At 38.9% G+C, this 19,866-nt stretch overlaps 1 protein-coding gene across 3 annotated transcripts in view; it reads left to right on the top strand.

The window, feature by feature from the left end:
* Positions 1 to 13,713: 13,713 nt before the first annotated feature.
* The window catches only part of LOC131240711 (calcium permeable stress-gated cation channel 1-like), a 40,348-nt gene continuing 34,195 nt past the window's right edge, over positions 13,714 to 19,866 (top strand). The window contains exons 1-2 of one of the 3 annotated variants that reach the window (XM_058239133.1): positions 13,714 to 14,012; positions 16,047 to 16,381. In XM_058239133.1, the coding sequence (XP_058095116.1) occupies positions 16,068 to 16,381 (314 nt within the window). In that variant the 5' untranslated portion in view covers positions 13,714 to 14,012; positions 16,047 to 16,067. Of the gene's footprint in view, positions 14,013 to 16,025; positions 16,382 to 19,866 lie in introns of all 3 variants that reach the window. The other 2 variants (XM_058239131.1, XM_058239132.1) reach the window with 2 other exon arrangements.

Raw genomic sequence — 19,866 nt, 5'->3', positions numbered from 1 at the left:
CTTTGATGACCCGAGTCACCCGAAGTAAACCTTTTACTGCGAGTCTGCGACCAACGAATGAGGGGCTACTCTCTTACCACGGTACACATGGCATTGTTGTAGCGTATTTGAGGCCGTCCAAAATCATTGGCCCAGTTGATGAGCACAGTCGCCCAAAGATTACACACAGAAGATTATAGTAAGCGTATATGATTTTGGCTATTGAATTCGGGCCACTCGCTATGTTACTTTTTACTGCGCATTTTATTGCTTCCAATTGGATTAGGATTCTCTGTGTGATTGTTGGTTTATTGCCCATCCACAATGTGCCCCACAATTTGGATGGTATGGATGGGGCACGGGTGTGCCACGTGGAGGCAGGACCAATCCCCATCATTTACACGCGAACCACAATCTTTCTTAGTTAAAGGAGTTTTTTGGTCCAAATAGCCATGTACTAGGGCGTAGTTATGGTAGGAGCATGTCCATTTCAAACTTAAATCTTACATTAACTTTTTCAACTTTTAGGAGACTAAAATACCTTTTGCTATAGTTGTATCTCGTACGGTGGTATCTTGTCTCGAGAAAAGAAGTTTTTTCAAAGGATTGTAAACCCTACTAAAAATTGAAATTCGTCCTACCTATTGGAAAGATAATTTGATAAACTTTTAAATAACTAAATATTTGATAAACTTTTAAATGACTTTAAAATTATTTTATTTAGACATTATTTAATTGTCCAAAAGTGAACGCAAAGTTCATCATTCATTGTGGATTACAAATATTTACTGTAGACCATAGATATTTATTGTATATTCATAATGAATATCCGCGATCCACAGTGAATGACATTTGAAAGTTCATTGAATTATATTTTCAATTAATACAGGATACTCAAATGAGACGTGTAATAAGAAAGTTATGGTCGTTTTTATAATATTGGTGGCTGATATTGAATATTCGCGATCCACAATTAATATGGGTAATCTACCATATAATATTCATTTATTACAACAGTTATCTATTTAAACATTTATCACATTCATCTATTACATCATTCTTTCTTTATAAAATTCATTTATTACAACATCATTCTATTATAAAATTTATCAGTTACAATATTTTTTTCATTATAAAAATTCATTAATTACAGTATTCTTATATAATACCATATCTTTTATAAATTCTTATCATTTATATTCAATTAAAAAAATATAAAACTAATTATAAAAAAAAAATCAATGAATGAAGAATAAAAGATGAATGAAGAAGGAATCCTCCTGTTAAAAAAACAAAGGAAGTAAGAAAGAAATGACTAAATGACTTTGGTGCAGAAGGGTTCCACGTTTTAAACCCATTCACATTTTATGCGGAGCTTATTTGGTTGTTATGAAATAAATCTAACTCGTCCACGTGTAAAAAGTTTTAGTTTATTTAATAAGCCCAAGTTTGATAACAAGAACCATCACAGATGGACAATATACAATAAAATAATTTAGAATTAATGTATAATATTAGTATAGTCATAAGCTATAGAGAACTTCAAACAGAAAGTAAAAAAAAAAAAAATCTTATTGTAGGTTTATGGTTATTTGATTAAACTGAATGGTTAATATTAGTTAAGAGGTGAGACGAATTTCAAATTTTAACAGGGTCCACGTCCCTTAAAATAAGTAAAATAAATAAAAATCTTCCTTCTGAGACGAGTGATGGTAGAGGTACATTTTAATCTTCTAAAATATGAAAAAATAAATTTGAAATTAGAAAAACTTGAGTTTGAAAAGGATGGACACCCACCACGCCCACATCACAATGCAAGGTTATTTGGACCAAAAATTCTGCTTCAAGATGCCTGCTCTCCTCCGTCTTGCGAGGCCAGCAAGAGATGCTCAGTTGTCCTGCACCTCACACGTAGTAGGTAGTAGGCGGAACAGTGGATCGTCCATCCTGCGTGTCTTGTCAATAGCGGTCAATATCACATAATGGCCAATCCCAGCCCCTGTGTCCTTGGGTGTTTGACAAAATGATTTCACGACTGTTTTCGTTCCCAAGGCCGTTGATCTTGGATGGTTAGTTATGACCCACCATATGGATGATCTATAGCTGAAGCGGATTGCATCCGGCCCCCGCCGGTCCCTAGCAATGAACGGGCAGATCTGTGTGGGGGCCACCGTGATGTATCTGTTTATCCACGCCGTCCATCCCTTCTCTTGGATCATCTTAAGGTATGAGCCCAAAAATAAGCTATCAACCTATTTTTAGGCTCATACGTTAAAATAATACGAGAGAAGTGATGGACGGCGTTGATAAACACAAACATCACGGTGGGCCCCAACATAGATCTGCCCGTTCCATGCTTAGAGACGGGCGGACGCCGGACGCAATCCGATACCAAATCGCCGCACCTTACAGCTGTTGAGATATTTGAAAGAACAAATAATAATAATAAACAGAAAAACGTACTTCTGTCTTTTACGTTCTGCTTTTGGCGTTCTTGTCCTTTTGTGTGAAAGAATAGTGATCCGATGGGGATTAAAAACAGAATGGGTATGTATCGCGAGTCCTTATCGCTGCTGATGTTGGACGGACCAGGAATCGAATGCACTCGAGTGATCTGTACTGTCTGAATTTTCTTATTTTATTTGAACGGTTGTCAATCTAAAATTCAATTCCTCAATTGAGATGTTACTGGTGTCTGATTAGTCAGTTCATAAGCCTACTCTTTATCCCAAGTGGGCCCTGGATTTTGATGGTCCGGATTGATGGCATGTATGGATAATACTCCACATAGTGGTTAATTATCATCGTACATCGTCCATTAAATAACTATTAAGTTTCTTGTTCTGTTAGGAATGCGTTTCGGAAAACGCACGAATACCATTCTCGAAGCTTCTACTTTCTGCCGACCAAAATAAAAAACGAGAAAGGGGATCAACTCAGTATAAAAGTAAAAGACGAGGAGTCGTATCATATACTCTGGCAGCCATGATGCTTGATATTCAGGCGAACGGAATTTGTACATGCGGGTTACATTAATTCAAACAAAAACCCTGTCAAATACCAAAATCAGACTGGCCGAGTTTTCCAAACATCTGATTTGTGGACATTTGTTGCCGAGACATGACTGTTGTTGTTGATTTTTTTTATTTTTTTTTTAAATATCATTTGGACCGTCCAATAAATGTCCAGTGATTTTATCAATTTATAATCAAATAAAGGGGTTGAGCTAAACTGGGACCCATGATTTGCCAATTTAAATTACTAATCTTCACGTGAAGAACGACCTGCCTAATAGAAGCGACTCGTGGCCAGAGTATCTGTGCGTCTGTCACGAATTGCTAAATTGTGGTAGCTTGTACACGGCTGAAGTGCCATGATCAAATCTCAGAGTAATCACCCTAGCAAGCTGAATAATATAGCAATCCGATTCGTTAGGTTAGTCTTGACTTGGGGAAGTTTTCTGTTTAACCATCTGTTTGAAGTCTGCCAACGGTTGGTTAGAGATTATAGGATTTTGGAGATTTTTGGTCTACATTGCATGGATGACGGGCCCATAATTTGGTGGCCAGAAGTTTCTTCAATGAGTTCTAAATTTAATAAAAAGAAATTTTACAAAAAACTACTTGCTTAATATAAAATTGTATTCAAGTACTAGTTAAAATGATCTTATGTACTATACTAGGGTATGTTCCTAGTAGATTTCTCCACCCAAGGGGCAGCTTAGGTGAGTACTACCGTAATGTTTATGATAAATTCATTCAGCCACCACGTGATTAACCTGAAGTTAGACCAAGGATCAAAATTCGGTTCCATCCACAATTCAAGTGGCCATTATTAAAAGATTTTATTTGGAGTGCTCACTCACCGAATGGTTTACCTGGCAGATCCCACCTGAAATACAAATGAGCTTGAGTTTTGGCTCATATGCCTAAATTTTAATTTGATGTATAATGGTTGAAATGGGTTTTATATAATTATCATGGGCTCTTTACAAATCAAGGGTGAATGTCTTTCTCCCAATTATTTCCTTCAGTGTGACCGAATTCAATCACTGATGAATTGATTTTTATTTTTATTATACACACACACCTTAGACCTAATATTGGACTACCCATCTGATGTTGGAGGTGTATTTCATATACACATGATTGTGGGCCCACTAAATGTTGAGAAATTACGTTAGGATACACCGAATATATAAAAAATAAATCAAAAAAATATTTCACTATACTGAATTACGTATAAAATACACTGTCCTTGAAGTGTGATTCACCTCCTTATCAACTATTGATGGGTTACAGGTGAATTGCTTCCAAGATAAGACAAGCCTTTTGGATCCAGCGTGCAGCAATCACGATAGGTCCACTGTGGAATAATTTTAACTCAGCAGATTTCTTCTGACAGACTCAGATAGTGGAGATGTTTTAAGTATTTTAGAATGGAGCTATGGATTGTATCTGATTTGATGGGAGAGATGGTGTGTTGAGATGATGAAATCGGACTGGAATGGTCCAGTTTATATAGGCATCAGGTAGTGGACCGCTGCTAGACTGTTATCAATGGCTCAGAACGTTTGGATTACGTTTCTGACCGTTGATCATTAACTCTAGCCATTTCTGGTTGTCGGATCAAAGGATCTGACCGTTGGATTATCATGGTCTGTCCGTATTCGGACCATTTGGCTTTTAAGGCAAAGAGCCATTTTCAAAAACTGATGAACGTTTCGGATTTATGATCTGTCCGTTCTCAGTCTTCTATAAAACTCAGACCATTTCAGACCCACTGCACATAGGCACAGATCAGACCCATCGCACCGCGATCGCACCGTCTCGCGTAAGGTCGCGAAGGAGCGACCACTCTGCGACACGATGCGCACGTGTGAAGTGCAAAGTGCGCCATCTAACGCCACTACAGCCACACTGCCTCACTGCCCACGCCCTCGCCCACACCCATGCCCGTGCCCGAGCCCGAGCGCGAGCTCGTGCGTGCGTCTGTTCCAGTGCGTACTATGCACTAGAACACGCAACCCGTGTTTCATCTCCTCCAAAAACTCTAAGTAAGAATATTCTTTAGAAGTTCACATATAAACCACAAAAGGATTTCAACCATTTTCGATGTGGGACAAGGCACACACCGCACTTTTGGATTTGAAATTTTCGAAAAAGCGTTTTGGGGGCAAAATCCCGAAATTTTGAAAATTTTAAATTTTCTCTTTTTATTTTTCAAAAAACCACTAATTTTCAACGCTAAAAAAAAAATAATCAAAGGGTAGGCTCTCTCTCTCAATTGTCCCTGATTTTGGCTTATATATGAAGAGAATTGTAGGGGGCACCCACCATTGATTTTTGGTGGGGCTATGTAACACAGGGGAGGACGTGAGGTCGAGTACCGTCTTCCTCAAGGGGATAACTATTCCGAATCTACGGAACTTCTCTGGACTCCTCACAGAGACTTCTCGAATCCACGAGGAAAGAAAGTAGAAAATAGAAATAAATTCTAATAAATTCAAAATTGATTAATGAAAGAGTAAAAACGAGTTCACAACCTTTAAATAGGGGTACGAAGCAATGGAAAAGAAATCATAATCAAACTACAACTAAAACTCCTAGAATTCGCGACTTACTATAAATAGTAAACTTACTATTTATAGACGGTCATGATGTCTACTAGTGCGTAAGGTTTTTGGCCAAGAATAGTAAGTGTCCTATTTGGCTTCACCAAACCGTTCTCTAATTATTCTAAGCTCTTTTCACATTAGGCGCAACTCCTAAAGCCCGACGGATGAAGAGTTATAATCAAACTAAAACTTACTATTTATAGTAAAAACGAAATTAAAACAGGAAAGTGACCATCGATCAAGGGGTTTTTCGTAAATCCGGGCTGCGTAACCCGGTGTAGCGGGGATGGTTGGCTAAAGTAGCTCGTTCTACCCCAAAATCATATATTTTACGTCGGATAACTCATTCTGGATTGCGAGATATGCACGATCTAAGGTCCAATGGTCTGGATCACTTCTGTCGTCAACCGGGCCTTTTCTGATCCATCTTGGCCATAAAACTGTTCATGACCCGCTCTACATCACTATGCCAAACAATAGGGTGATATATGTAATTCAAGGGTGGATGTGAGATCTACTTCCATAATTAGATGTGTAATTTCATGTTAGGCTGGCCAAAACAATAGGCTCATATATAATTTAGGAGGCCTATACCAAAAGAAATAGTTGGAAATGAGACATTCACCCTTGATTTTTATAGGACTATTGTGATAAATTGACAATTATATAAAATCCACTCGAACCTTTAAGTGGCCTGTTTGGGAGCGTGGATTTGGAACCCTCTGGATTCAGAACCTCTTAGATTTGAAAACCCTATATTTGAAATCCTATCATTGTTTGGCACCCTGGATTGGGAATCAACTTTAATCCGAAAGTAACTATGCATGGTATATTTACAAGGGTTTGAATTTAATTACTAAATCAACTTTAATATCTCTAATTAGTGATGTATGAAATGTTTAACACAATGGTTGTAATAAGCTCGTTGAAATAAATACTTTCCTAAAAAATGATGAAATTCCAAGTTTCAATAGGCCACATGTAATATTCCATTTTTAAAAAAAAAAACGGTGGGTTCCACTGTTGCCTATGGTGTGGCCCACATGAGTTGTGGATGGCCCTCATGTTTGGCCACATGACCTAACTTTGATGGCAAAAATTGATGAACGGTGTGGATTTGTCACATCATTCCTGTGGGGCCCATTCTTTAAAAAAAAAAGAACAAAAACAGCAAGTGATGTGCTAACGCACATCACCCCACAACCAACTCCTCCACGACTCTCTCTCTCCTTCCTCCTTCTCCACTGTATAGTTGTGGACGTGAATCCATCCACCATCTATACCATCATCATGGTGGGACCCACTCCTTAATCTAAACCGTCCAATGAACCCGGACCCTCGATTAACCTTAGCCCTTGAAATCTTTCTCCTAAAAACATTTTACATGGCTCACCTTGAAGCTTGATTTTAACTAAATCTTTTTAGCACTAGAACTTGTGGAAGCTGATTAATGGCATGATTTCTCTTAGCCATTATGGTGGACCCTACCTCACTACCCACTCCTCACGGTTACAACAACCGAAAGCAGAAATCTGCCTTGTGCACGAAGTTACGCTCTCACGTTCCTTCCTCTCTCAGACTCCTTCATATCCAAATCTCCTCTTTTACGATTGTGGAGATTCTCTTATGTAGATGCACCTTCCAACTTCAGAATCAACCAACAAAATCCATCTAAAGCTTCAATCGGTGGAGCCTACAAGCTTTATACGGCCTGTAAGAACCATCCACAGTTGTCAATGTTGCAAAATGCATTAATCCAGATTCTAACATGATCATCTTCTTCATCTACACTACCACTGTCTGATATATGTAAACCAACATTACGGTAAGTAAATCTTTCCATGAGGCCTATTAAAAATAGATCCAGCCATTAATTAATATCCAGGGTCTTAGTATGTATATTTACATCCTGTAATAGGTAAATTGTTTCCCAGATAGTTAATCTGAAAGCAATGTATAGTTGTAATATAAGCCAACTCACTGAGTCAATTAACTTGTAATTATTCATTTATTTTCAGAAGTTTTTGTATAGATAAAAACTCTAATTATGATAATTGTATCGGAACCATCGGTAAATCTTATCTGTTCGGACCAATTCTAGCATACAAATTCAATTTTATTCGTGATCGTTACATCAAATCAGATTTATAGCAAACTTTGTTATCCAGATAATAATCTTATGAAAATTCATATCTATATCAGAGTGTTTTATCATCACAACAGGTAGGTGATCATTGCCCATTGAAAAATTCATAAGTAATTGCCTTATGTGATCTAGACATTGAGGTATTCTTTATTTAACTGAACCAATACAAATATTATTATTTTTTTCCATTTAATATTATATAATGATGATAATGAATATTTATTATGTGAACATAGACACTATATTTATCATATGTCCTTGTAAATTAGATGCATTTTATGTGAACTATTTTTTTTATATGTAATGATTCTTACGGGTGCTCTGTCTAGAGTCATTCCTAAAATGATCAGCATGATACGGGTGCTCTGCCCAGGGTCATTTCCAAAAGGATCGACATGGGTGATCTGCCTTGTGTGATTCCCTAAAAGGATCAGTATACAAGGGTGCACTGCCTTGGGCTTTTGTCCCTAAAAGGTTATACTGGTGCTCTGCCAAGAGTCATACCCTAAAAAGATCAACACCGGTGCTCTGCCGTGGGTCATCCCCTAAAAGAATTAGCATACAGGAGTGTTTTGTCCACTCCAAATCTTAGTATTTTTAGAAAAGTTATGTTAAACAATTTATTCATTTTATATTCATGCATGTCAAATTATTAATTATAATTTTAAATCCAATATTCACCTTATTTTGATCAATATGTTGAAGTTAAATTTGGTAATATTTGTGAGGCTTTCAACTCAGGATTGATGTGATCTTACTGAGTTATCAAATCATTATGTTTTAACCGTTTCAGGTTATGAATATTTTGAAGATGCAGGGTACTACTATTAGTAGTGGAGCATTGAATGTGGTTGGATACACGTGGCATGTCATTTTACATAGGATGAATTTTATTTTATTTTAGAACTATGAATGTTGTAATGTTTGACTTGATTTTCTTACTTCAAGTTAAGTTAAATAATTATGCATGATGTACTAACAGATTATGTAATTAGTTATCTTAGCATGTGTTTGGATTTTAAAATTGTGAGCTATGGTGGGAGAAAATGAAATGCATATGTAATTGTCATACTTTATATATATATATATATATATAGGTCATAGGTCTGGAATTCGGGTCTTGGACACCCTATTCGGGTACTTGAATTTTGGGACGTGACACCACAAGCACAAGATCATGTCTAAGTGACTAGCCAACAAATTTTAATTCTTGATTTACATGGACAATGTTTGAATAATGTTGATTATCATATTAAAGTAATTACAGTGATGCAATTGATAATTTAATTATTTTTGGATATCATTAGTGGGCCATGTGCCCAAAAGAATAATGGCCTACTAACACACATGTTACACATGCAACTATTGAAAGAATTTTAGGTGCAATCCAAGCCCTCATTGCAAACCCTCTCCTTGAGGGTATTTGAAACCCCTGGATTTGAAACCACCAATTACCAAATAATCAAGGGATTTGAAATCTCCTCAAATCCTTTCAAATCCATGGTGCAAAATAACTCTTAAGTGAATCGCAACAAAGAAAATAATTTAGAAGGTAAGCATGGTCTCATATACGGTTTTCAATTGCATGATTTATTTAAATCACGAATGAGTTTGGTTTTTTATTTCCATCCTTGGCATTGGGCGACGTACATGGATGGCAACCGTTGCTCCCAACCCCAGCCCATTGAACTACTATGATAATTACTCTGAATTATTGATAATCTTTTCAAAAAGGGGACTGGAATTGAATTATTGAAAACCTTTTTAAAAAGGCACCACAACATCAGTTTTTAGATTAAGTAGGTAGGATATTATAAAAATAAACTGCCACATAACATGGCAAAGTAACGGTCATCTTTCGGTAGGTCATCCGGCGAAGTAGAGCTGATCTAGTACGTGTGGATGCATGGTAGCTACTTTTGTCTCCATGTGATTGTGGGACACGTGGCACTAAATGGACGCGATCAGAACCGTCAATTCGGTAGTTCCAATAGTCAGTGTTTCGAGGACAAAAATAATCTTCTAATTGTAAGATATTAACCTTTAATTGGTGACTTACAAATGGACGGAAGAAACAAAAATCAGTACTCATATTCGTTAAGAAAATGTCAGAGATGTTAGCATGGCTAGGTCACTAAAATTTCTGGCCTATTGTGGGCAATCGATCTTAGGGCCTACAGGATGCATGGTCCAGATCTTTACAAACCCGTGCCAGACGGCATGTGATAGGAAGACACGACACGAGAGTAGGAGGCATTAAATCCGTTCCGTGGCTTGCAGGGGACAGGCTCATCGTTCCACGTGGCACGCAAAATACATTTGAAATGTAAGTGGATCGGACGCGGATTTCCTGCGAAAGCCTTTCCTGCGCAAGAATGCTGTGTGGGGCCCACCACCATGTTTTTAAGAAATGTACTCCGTTCATCCGTTTGGTGAGCTCATTTTAGGAAAATCGACCAAAAACGAAGTGGATCCAAAACTAAAGTGGGCCACACGAGAGGGAAAATTGGGGAAAGAAATACCTACCGTTGAAACCTTCCTGGGCTCCACCTTGATGTTTATATGGCATCCAAACCGTTTATAAGGTTATTAACACAAGGATGAAGTGAAAATACAAAAAATTTAGCCTCAAACAAAGCTTTTATGATCATAAGAACGTTTCAACGGTTCTAACTGAATCCCTACTGTTTCCTCTCGTGTGGCCCACTTGAGTCTTGGATCCACCTCGTTTTTTGTAGCTTGTCCTAAAATTATCTTGCAAAACGGATGAACGGAGTATATTTCCCAAAAACAATGGTGGTGGCCCCACCCAGTATCCTTGCGCAGGAACTTCCTGCGAAAGGCTTTCGCAGGAAATCCGCGTCCATTTGAAATTACCACAAAGTTCCATACTCCTACAGCTCACCAAATCCACTAATCCGGCTGGCTGGACCCACCAGTTTACCGTTGGTACCCGCGACAACATCACGTGTGTCGTCCCACGTGCGGTTGTGCCGTTGGAACCTGAACGGACGCGAGGCTCTGTGGGCCCGCCCGTAATGCCAGTGTTACATCAACTCTGTCCATCAAATGTGCCAGCTCATGCTAGGACCAGAGGCTAAAAATCAAGCAGATCCCAAACAAAGGTGGGCCACAACAAAGGAGAAAAAAAAGGAATGGAACACCACCGTTGAAAGAAAGGTGAGTCCCGCCGGGATAAAAGGGAAAATCCATGTATCAGCCCGTTCTAAAATTTCGGTGGGTCCCAAAAAAGTTTCAGTGGTAGGCATTCCATCGTAATATTTCCCTGTGTATTTTAGCTCGCCTCTTAAAATATCAGCACAGCTAATGGAGGATTATGTGTGACACAAACGTCACGGTGGGCTCAAGAAGCTTTTCACGGCATGGGCAAAATTCGGCGAGCGTCCAACGCAACGGGATGGGATACGGTGCGGACCGTGTGGCATTACCATAGGGCCCACCTTGATATATGTGTTCTATATCCATGCTGTCCTTATGAAATAAACCCAAATTTTAAGAAGATCAAAATCTTAGGTGGACCGTATTATAGGAAACAGTTGTGATTTAAGGCCCCACCATTAATACTTTCCTGAGGCCCACCGTAATGTTTTCTATCGTTCATTTGGCATCCAAGCTGTCGATAAGGTCACACAAACCTGGAAAGATAGGAAGAATAAATATAATCTTGATTCAAAACTTTTGTGACCCACAAGAAAATTTTACTGATCAATCAACACTGTTTCCTATGGTATGGTCCAGTTAAAATCTGGATATGCTTTGTTTTTTGGACTAGTACCCTATAATAATATGAAAAACCGGATGGACGGTGTGGATATAGAATACATACACCAATGTGGTCCCCAGCAAGGGCTGTACCGTCTTGTGTGATGCCGGGGCCGCACCTAATCTACTCCCCAACCGAACGCCGTGGTGCCATCTCGTCACAGTACACGTATAAGAATTATATATCATTTTTCCTTCCACAGGAATCCAAACGGATTGGCTGGTGTACCTTACACCAGTTATATAGATGCTGTATTGATGTCAGCAAGTTTCATGGGTCCAATCATGAGGTATGTGTTATATCCAACCTTCCATCTATTTTAATAGCTCGTCTTAAGGCTTGAGACAAAAAATAAGACATATTTAACTATTAAGTAAACCATGCTAAAAAAACACAGTAGGAGATTGAACGTCTACCATACCATTGAAACCCTTTTTGATGTCATGAAAATTTTGAACCAATATGAAATTTGCTTTTCCTCTACATTCAAGTCTTTGTGACCTTATAAACAGGTTGTATAGAAAATAAACATTATGGTGGGCCCTATGACTTGTTTAACTGGTGAAAATCATAATCTCTTATGCTATTTGCGGTGTGGTATATATGATCTTTGGATGTGATTCATTTGTTTGGATAATGTTCTAGAATGATATCTAAAAAGAGATGAAAGGTGTACATATAATAAATACATAATTGTGAGGCCCATTTAACTTTTGATCTCTTTTGAACTATTCATATAAGTCGGAGCTCAAGGAGAGACAGTGCTCACCTTGGCATGACACGTACCTACAACAACTATATAGCTGGTATACCAACCAATCTGCTTCCCACAAAAATATGTTTAAGAAGATAAGATCAAATGATCCTAACCATTTAATTGGTGGCCTTCATGGTCGACAGGGTAAAATGAAAATGATTATCGGCCGGACAATGAACATTTTCGAGGTGAATCAGGTACGAGTCCTCCATCACAATGTGCATTGGATGCATGAAAGCAGATTTCGCTCATCACTCGCAAGGCCCATCGCGATGTATATGTTTTATCCACGCCGTCCATCCCTTTTTTAAGATTATTTTAGGACATGGTCCCAAAAATGAGGTAGATCCAGACCTCAAGGGGACCACACCACAGTAAACAATGGGGATTGAAGGCGCTCCACGACATGACCTCTTTCTGTCCGTCTCTGGCCTGTTTGGTTTTCTGACTCAAGTGTAATTATGTAAATGAGTAATCATTATTCACCAAGGTAATTACCTTCATCTACCTTCATCTTTCCCGATGTTGGCTTGACCAGTTACTTTTTAAGCACTCAAAATTGAGGAGTTTGTAAAATAAATATGGGGCCCACCATAATGTGTGTAGCTTATCCACACTGCCCATTCATTATGCCAAATGAATTTAAGGCATGAGCCTAAAAATTAGGCAAATCCAAAGGTCAAGTGGACCACACCACACGAAATTATGAGAATTAAATGCCTACCATTAAAAACTTGTTAAGGCCCTTAGAAATTTTAGATCAGGCTTATATTTATATTTTTCACTTATCCATGTCCATGTGACCCTATGAATGGGTTAGATGGTGAATAAACCTCAACGCGGGCCCAGTAAAAGAATTAACTTTTATCTGTGGACAAATTAAGTCCATTGTTTTCATTCATGTGAGCCAATTGAACATTATATCTTCCTATTTTTTTTTGGAGAAAGTCTCAAAATATTCTAATAAAACAGATGGACAATACGGATATATTATATACATTATGGTAAAGCCCATGAGTTTAAGTCAACATTTTTGAACCGATTTTTCAGGTGAAATTACTCACTCCTTTCCAAACATGTGAAAGAACCTAATAATTATTTTTTTACGGTGATTTACAGCAATTTACATAATAATGTAATAATTACTTTTTTACAGTGATTTACGACAATTTAACTGTATTATGGAAAACCAAGCAGGCCCATTTCTTCATCAACGGCAACCTTTATGCAGCAAAATGTTATGGTACGCCGGCCGCGTATCAAATCCAGCTTCACTCGGAGAACGGGGTAAGTTCGGTTCCTGTCCGTTGCACGTTGTCGGCAATCGACCGTCGCAATCCAACGGGCCTCAGCGCCACGTGCCGACATCTGCGGCACATTACTCCCTCCATGGTAGATTTAAAAAATGAAAAAAAATATAAAGGAGACACTCCGTCCCACACCAGGAACCGGTTCTCCTCATTCGTCAAGCATATGCAAAGGCCAAACGCTCAAAAGACATTACCGTTTTGCAATCTCTATCATTATTGCATTAGAAAGGGTTTGTGTATACTACAAGCTTTCTCCGTCTACGAATCTCACTTTCCATTCTCTCAGAGGACATCCATCTCCTCAGCACTTGCTCCTCGGTTTGATTCGAGCCCTAAGAAGCAATAAACTCATCTCTTCTCCGTTTTATCTTCTTCAGATCTGCTTCTCCCTCTGGATTTTCAATTTCTGGGATTTCTGAGTAAGTCTCTCTCTCTCTCTCTCTCTCTCTCTCTCTCTCTCACATATGTGTATGGAGATCGGACTCGCACAGTCGATGATTCTGTTTATTTTTTAATATGTTGATTTATTTGAGAAAAAAAATCATCTGGCGTTTTAATCAATTGTAAGGTGTCTGTTGACAATGCTCGATGCTGACTCTCAGGTTGATTTTTATTTTTGTTTTTGTTTAAAGCTGCAAGATCTTTTTTTTTTTGGTTCTGTAAAATCAAGCAGCGTTTGGATGCTCAGGTGAAAAGATCCTTTTTTTTTTGGTTCTGTAAAATCTAGCAGCGTTTGGATGCTCAGGTGAATTGAATTTGCATACATTCAGTTTATTTGAGAGGAAATCGATTTGCGGTTTTAGGCTGACTTAAAGTAGAGTAAATGCAATTTGCGGTTTTAGATTGATTTTTGCAAATTTGGTTTATACTGCATCCAACCATATCTGTAAAAGGGTAGATAGAATATGTTGAGGGTGTGAGGCCGTGGATAGTGCGGTTTGATGGCCGGATTGACATCCTTAAGGAGCAGGGTAGCTACACAATGGGATCGAATCGGGGAGTGAAAGCAAGGAGAACTTACTGTTCGCTCCTTTTCGTTCCCTGATTTGACAGGGACGACGGATAGTGTGGTTTGATGGCCGGATTGACGTCCTTAAGGAACAGGGCAGCTACACAATGGGATCGAATCGGGGAGTGGAAACAAGGAGAACTTACTGCTAGATCCTCTTCATTCCCTGATTTGACAGGGGCAGTGGATAGTGCGGTTTGATGACCGGATTGACGTCCTTAAGGAACAGGGCATCTGCACTACGGGATCAAATCTGGGAGCGGAAACAAGGAGAACTTACTGCTCACTCCTCTTCGTTCCCTGATTTGACAGGGACAGTGGCTAACCAGCAAGTGTGGTCACGATCACTCGAGCAGAGTGGACCCCACCTCTTTACCCCCTCTTCTTCCTCCTCTTGTTTTTTTTTTTCCCTCTCCTTTGTCTTTTCCTGTCTCCTTTCTCTCCTTTTCTATCGTTTGTTTGCTTTCTGTCAACATTTACAAAGGAGGGAGGGAGCGGGTATGAGCAGCATGGCCCATCCCATGGAACAAGGGGTGACTTGGCTGGTCCTGTCGTTCGGGTTCCACTAGGGGTTGTCCACTAACAGTGTCAATTTCCTAAGATTGATTTCTCTTAAAAAAGAAGAAGAAAAGAAAAAGAAATAGATGGACAAGGGATGAGTGCAGGAAAGATTGTTTTTGTTTTCACAAAGATTGTGCTTATGTTTTCTTATTTACGTAAATATCAATACCTATCTAAGCATCCAACATCTTGTTGTACATTGAATTCAAGATTTACAATTCGAAAGTCTTTGTCATGTGCAAGCATGTGATGATAAAGGATACACTTGGATAGAATGGTGTGTTTTCCCTTGATAGAAGAGGCACCAGGGAACACATAGGTTGCTTAAAAATCCATTGTTGGACTCTTTTCTCTGAAGCTAATGTTGGGTTTGGCTCGTGGTTGTTTCTCAGGAGGGGAAACATAATATGAACATTTGGAATTTCTACTCATAGGAGGAGAATATCCGAAGCCAGTGAAATGGGGCCCTTTTGTGTTATGTTGGAAAGAAAAGGCTCCTTTGTATGCACACAAGTCTCATTTCATGATTTTTGAAAATTCTAGTTAAAGAGTAGAAATCCCAAAAATTGGGATTTTTTTTTTCCTCATGGTTCAAGCCAAATGTTGCCTGAACTACTTTGGAAACTTATGATATATTAACATGATTTATTATGTTGCCTCTTGAAATCTCCTTCAAACTATCTAAGATATTTATTTTCTAAATTCCTTTACTGAATAAATTTCTGTGTCTTATTAACTCTAAATTTATTAGTAGACTATTATACTTTGTTTTTTGGTTTCATTTTTCAAGGTGCCACACTCCAGTATATTGTTGCTTACTTTGTTTATATAGTTCTGTATTATACGCATGACTCATTATCAGTATCTTATGTTAGGGACATAGGCATCTCTTTTAAAAGCATAGATGGCTACACTTGGAGACATAGGGTTAGCGGCAGCAATCAATATCCTCTTCGCTTTTGCGTTCTTTGTGGCATTTGCTGTACTACGTCTCCAACCATTCAATGATAGAGTATACTTTCCGAAATGGTATCTGAGAGGTCTGAGATGCAGCCCAACACATGGTGGAGCATTTGTGCACAAGTTTGTCAATTTGGACTTTAGATCATATATCAGGTTTCTAAATTGGATGCCGGCTGCATTGAAAATGCCGGAACCTGAGCTTATTGATCATGCAGGACTGGACTCTGCTGTTTATTTGCGTATTTACTTGATTGGGTATGCATTACCATATCTGCTTTTCATATTTTTGCTATTATTTTGTTTATTCATAGCTGTCTACACAAGTTTATCACATTATAGTTCTTACTTGCCATGTTTGAGTTCTATTGTTTTGCATATGTAACTTCTTAACATCTTTCAAAGTGTAAATGTTTTTCCTTTTTGGTTGGGTAGTGGTTGCTTTCACAAAAAATATATTTGGGAGAAAGCTTCTAGTTTACGTCCAAGGGGAATTCTCTTATCACTAGATCATGGATTTACAACTTGATAAAAAAAAGAACCTTATACATATCTTCCAAAAAAAAAAAAAAAGAACCTTATACATGCTTTGATGATAGAGCTAATAATATGATGAATTTGCAGGCTTGCAGCACTTTACCCTCAAAATGCAGAGTCTACATGTTTTGCATATTTAACTTCTTAACATCTGTCAAAATGTAAATGTTTTTCCTTTTTGGTTGGGTAGTGGTTGCTTTCACAAAAAATATATTTGGGAGAAAGCTTCTAGTTTACCTCGAAGGGGAGTTCTCTTATTACTAAATCATGGATTTACAACTTGATAAAAAAACGAACCTTATACATATCTTCCAAAAAAAAAAGAAGAAAAAGAACCTTATACGTGCTTTGATGATAGAGCTAATAATACGATGAACTTGCAGGCTTGCAGCACTTTACCCTCAAAATGTAGACTCTCCATCATGCCTAGCTTTTCAGTTGTCGTCCTTTTGGTGATATCTTCCCAGTAGGGCTCGCAATGGGCCTGGTGTGGGGCAGGAAAAATCAACATTTTGAATAGGCCTGGTTCTTGAAACCCGGCCCGACTGGTCCAAAATCCAGCCTGAGCCCCGCCCATTGCAGGCCTACTTCCTAGTGACTTAACCAGATTTTCTTATTTCACAAATGGGGTTCCAATTCCATTGGAAGTCACATTCTCTCTACCAAAGTCAAACCACCAAGCACTCCGATCGTTCATAAAATGTAGGACTTGAATCATCATGCTAGGAGAACAGATACCCTTTTCTAGGAGAAGCCTTGAAATCAGTGTTACCTAAATCACCAACCCCCTTATGTTTTACATCCTGAATCACGCTATCTGGATTATGGTCATTTGCGATTTGGATTGCCGTTTTTACTGACCGAAGTTATGGTTTATACTTTTATTGTAAATTTGTTGAAATGTTTAGTTTTATTAAGAATGTAAAGTTTTTGTACTTGATTTAGTGCCGATATATCCCACCTGTTCGATCTAGTGAACATTTTCAATTTTCGATCAATGTTTTTGTTGTAAATCACATTAAACTAGAGTCAAATGGTTACAAATCTATGATTCTTCATGTTTTCCACGAAAATTTATCGATTTGGAACTTCGATTTTGAGATTTTAGGGAGATGGGTTAAGTTGTGAAAAATTGAGAAAAATCAAAATTTCTCAATTTCTCATAAATCAGTTGCAATCTTTGTATCCAAACACAAATTTAAACATGTATGTAACCTGATGACGCAGGGATGAACGTGATGAGGATAACTACTCCGAATCCACGGAGCTTCTCTGGACTCCTCACAGAGACTTCTCGAATCCACGAGGAAAGAAAGCAGAAAATAGAAATAAATTTTAAGAAATTCGATATTGATTAATTGATGAATAAAAACGAGTTCATAACCCTTTAAATAGGGGTACCAAGCAATGAGAAAGAAATTAGAATCAAACTACAACTCAAACTCCTAGAATCCCCGACTTACTATAAATAGTAAACTTACTATTTATAGATGGTCGTGATGTCTACTAGTGCGCAAGGTTTTTGGCCAAAAATAGTAAGTGTCCTATTTGGCTTCACCAAACCGTTCTCCTAATTATTCTAAGCTCTTTTCACGTTGGGCGCAACTCCTAAAGCCCGACGGATGAAGAGTTATAATCAAGCTAAAACTTACTATTTATAGTAAAAACGAAATTAAAACAGGGAAATGACCGTCGATCCAGGGGTTTTTCGCAATTCCGAGCTGCGCAACCCGGTGTAGCTGGGTTGGTTGGCTTCAGTAGCTCGTTCTACCTCAAAATCATATATTTTACGTCAGATAACTCATTCCGAATTGCAAGATACGCCTGATTTAAGGTTTGATGGTCTGGATCACTTCTGTCGTCGACCGGGCCTTTTCTGATCCATCTTGGCCATGTAACTGTCCGCGACCCGCTCTACATCAGTCTCCTCCACTTCAAAAGAACTCGGCCTCAAGTTCTCGTTATGCTTTGGTTCATGATACTCGGTTAGGTCCGTGACATTGAAAGTCCGTGAGATTGCCATGTCATCTGGGAGATGAATAACATAAGCGTTGTCATTGATCTTTCGGATGATTGATACCGGTCCAATCTTCTTATTTTTCAACTTGTTGTACGTCCCGGTCGGAAATCTCTCTTTGCGCAGATGGACCATAACGCGGTCGCCCACCTCGAACACTTTTTATCGCCGATGCTTGACCGCTTGTTCCTTGTACTTCTCGTTCGAGGCATGTAGCTTGGTCTGCACTTCTGCATGGATGCCCATGATCTTGTCTGCCATATGTTCTGCTGCAATGCTCGTGCCTGGGTGCTTGGGCAGAGGGACTAAGTCAAGTGTGTGGTGAGGCACTTGTTCGTAGATAATCTGGAATGGTGATCTCCCTGTCGAGCGGTTCACCATATTGTTGAATACAAACTCTGCTTGAGACAAGGCTAAATCCCACTACTTTGGTTTTTTTCTTGAAATACAGCGAAAGAGGTTTCCCAATGTGCGATTCACAACTTCGGTCTACCCATCAGTCTGTGGGTGGTAAGCACTGCTGAATTGAAGTCGTGTATCAAATTGATTCCATAAAGTCCGCCAAAAGTAGCTAATGAACTTCGTGTCACGATCGGAAGTAATGGTCTGTGGGTGGTAAGCACTGCTGAATTGAAGTCATGTATCGAATCGATTCCATAAAGTCCGCCAAAAGTGGCTAATGAACTTCGTGTCACGATCGGAAGTAATGGTCTTGGGGACCCCGTGTAGCCGTACGACCTCCCTGAAAAATAGATTCGCCACGTGTTGCATCGAGCGTCTTCTTGCATGGGATAAAGTGCGCCATTTTGGAGAAACGATCTACCACCACGAACACTGAATCCATGCCGCGTTGTGTTCGTGGGGGACCAAGCACGAAGTCCATTGATAAATCCTCCCAAGGACCGTTTGGCACAGGTAACGGGGTGTAGAGGCCCGTATTCTGAGATTGCCCCTTGGAGGTCTGACAAACATGGCAACGTTGTACGGCTTTTCCCACATCGTGTACTAATTGCGGCCAGTAATACTGCTCTTCCACAAGAGCTCACGTCGTCTCGCCCCAGGTGTCCACCGAGGCCACCTCCATGTAGCTCCTGAATAATCTGCTCCCTCAGAGAACTTTGGGGGATGCACATTGATTCCCTTTGAAGAGAAAATCATCTTGTATATGAAGGTCACTGGGGTGACCTTC

This window comes from Magnolia sinica, chromosome 3, assembly GCF_029962835.1.
Source record: "Magnolia sinica isolate HGM2019 chromosome 3, MsV1, whole genome shotgun sequence".
In the NCBI taxonomy this organism is placed as follows: domain Eukaryota; kingdom Viridiplantae; phylum Streptophyta; class Magnoliopsida; order Magnoliales; family Magnoliaceae; genus Magnolia; species Magnolia sinica.
This window is presented reverse-complemented; position numbering and strand designations above follow the sequence as displayed.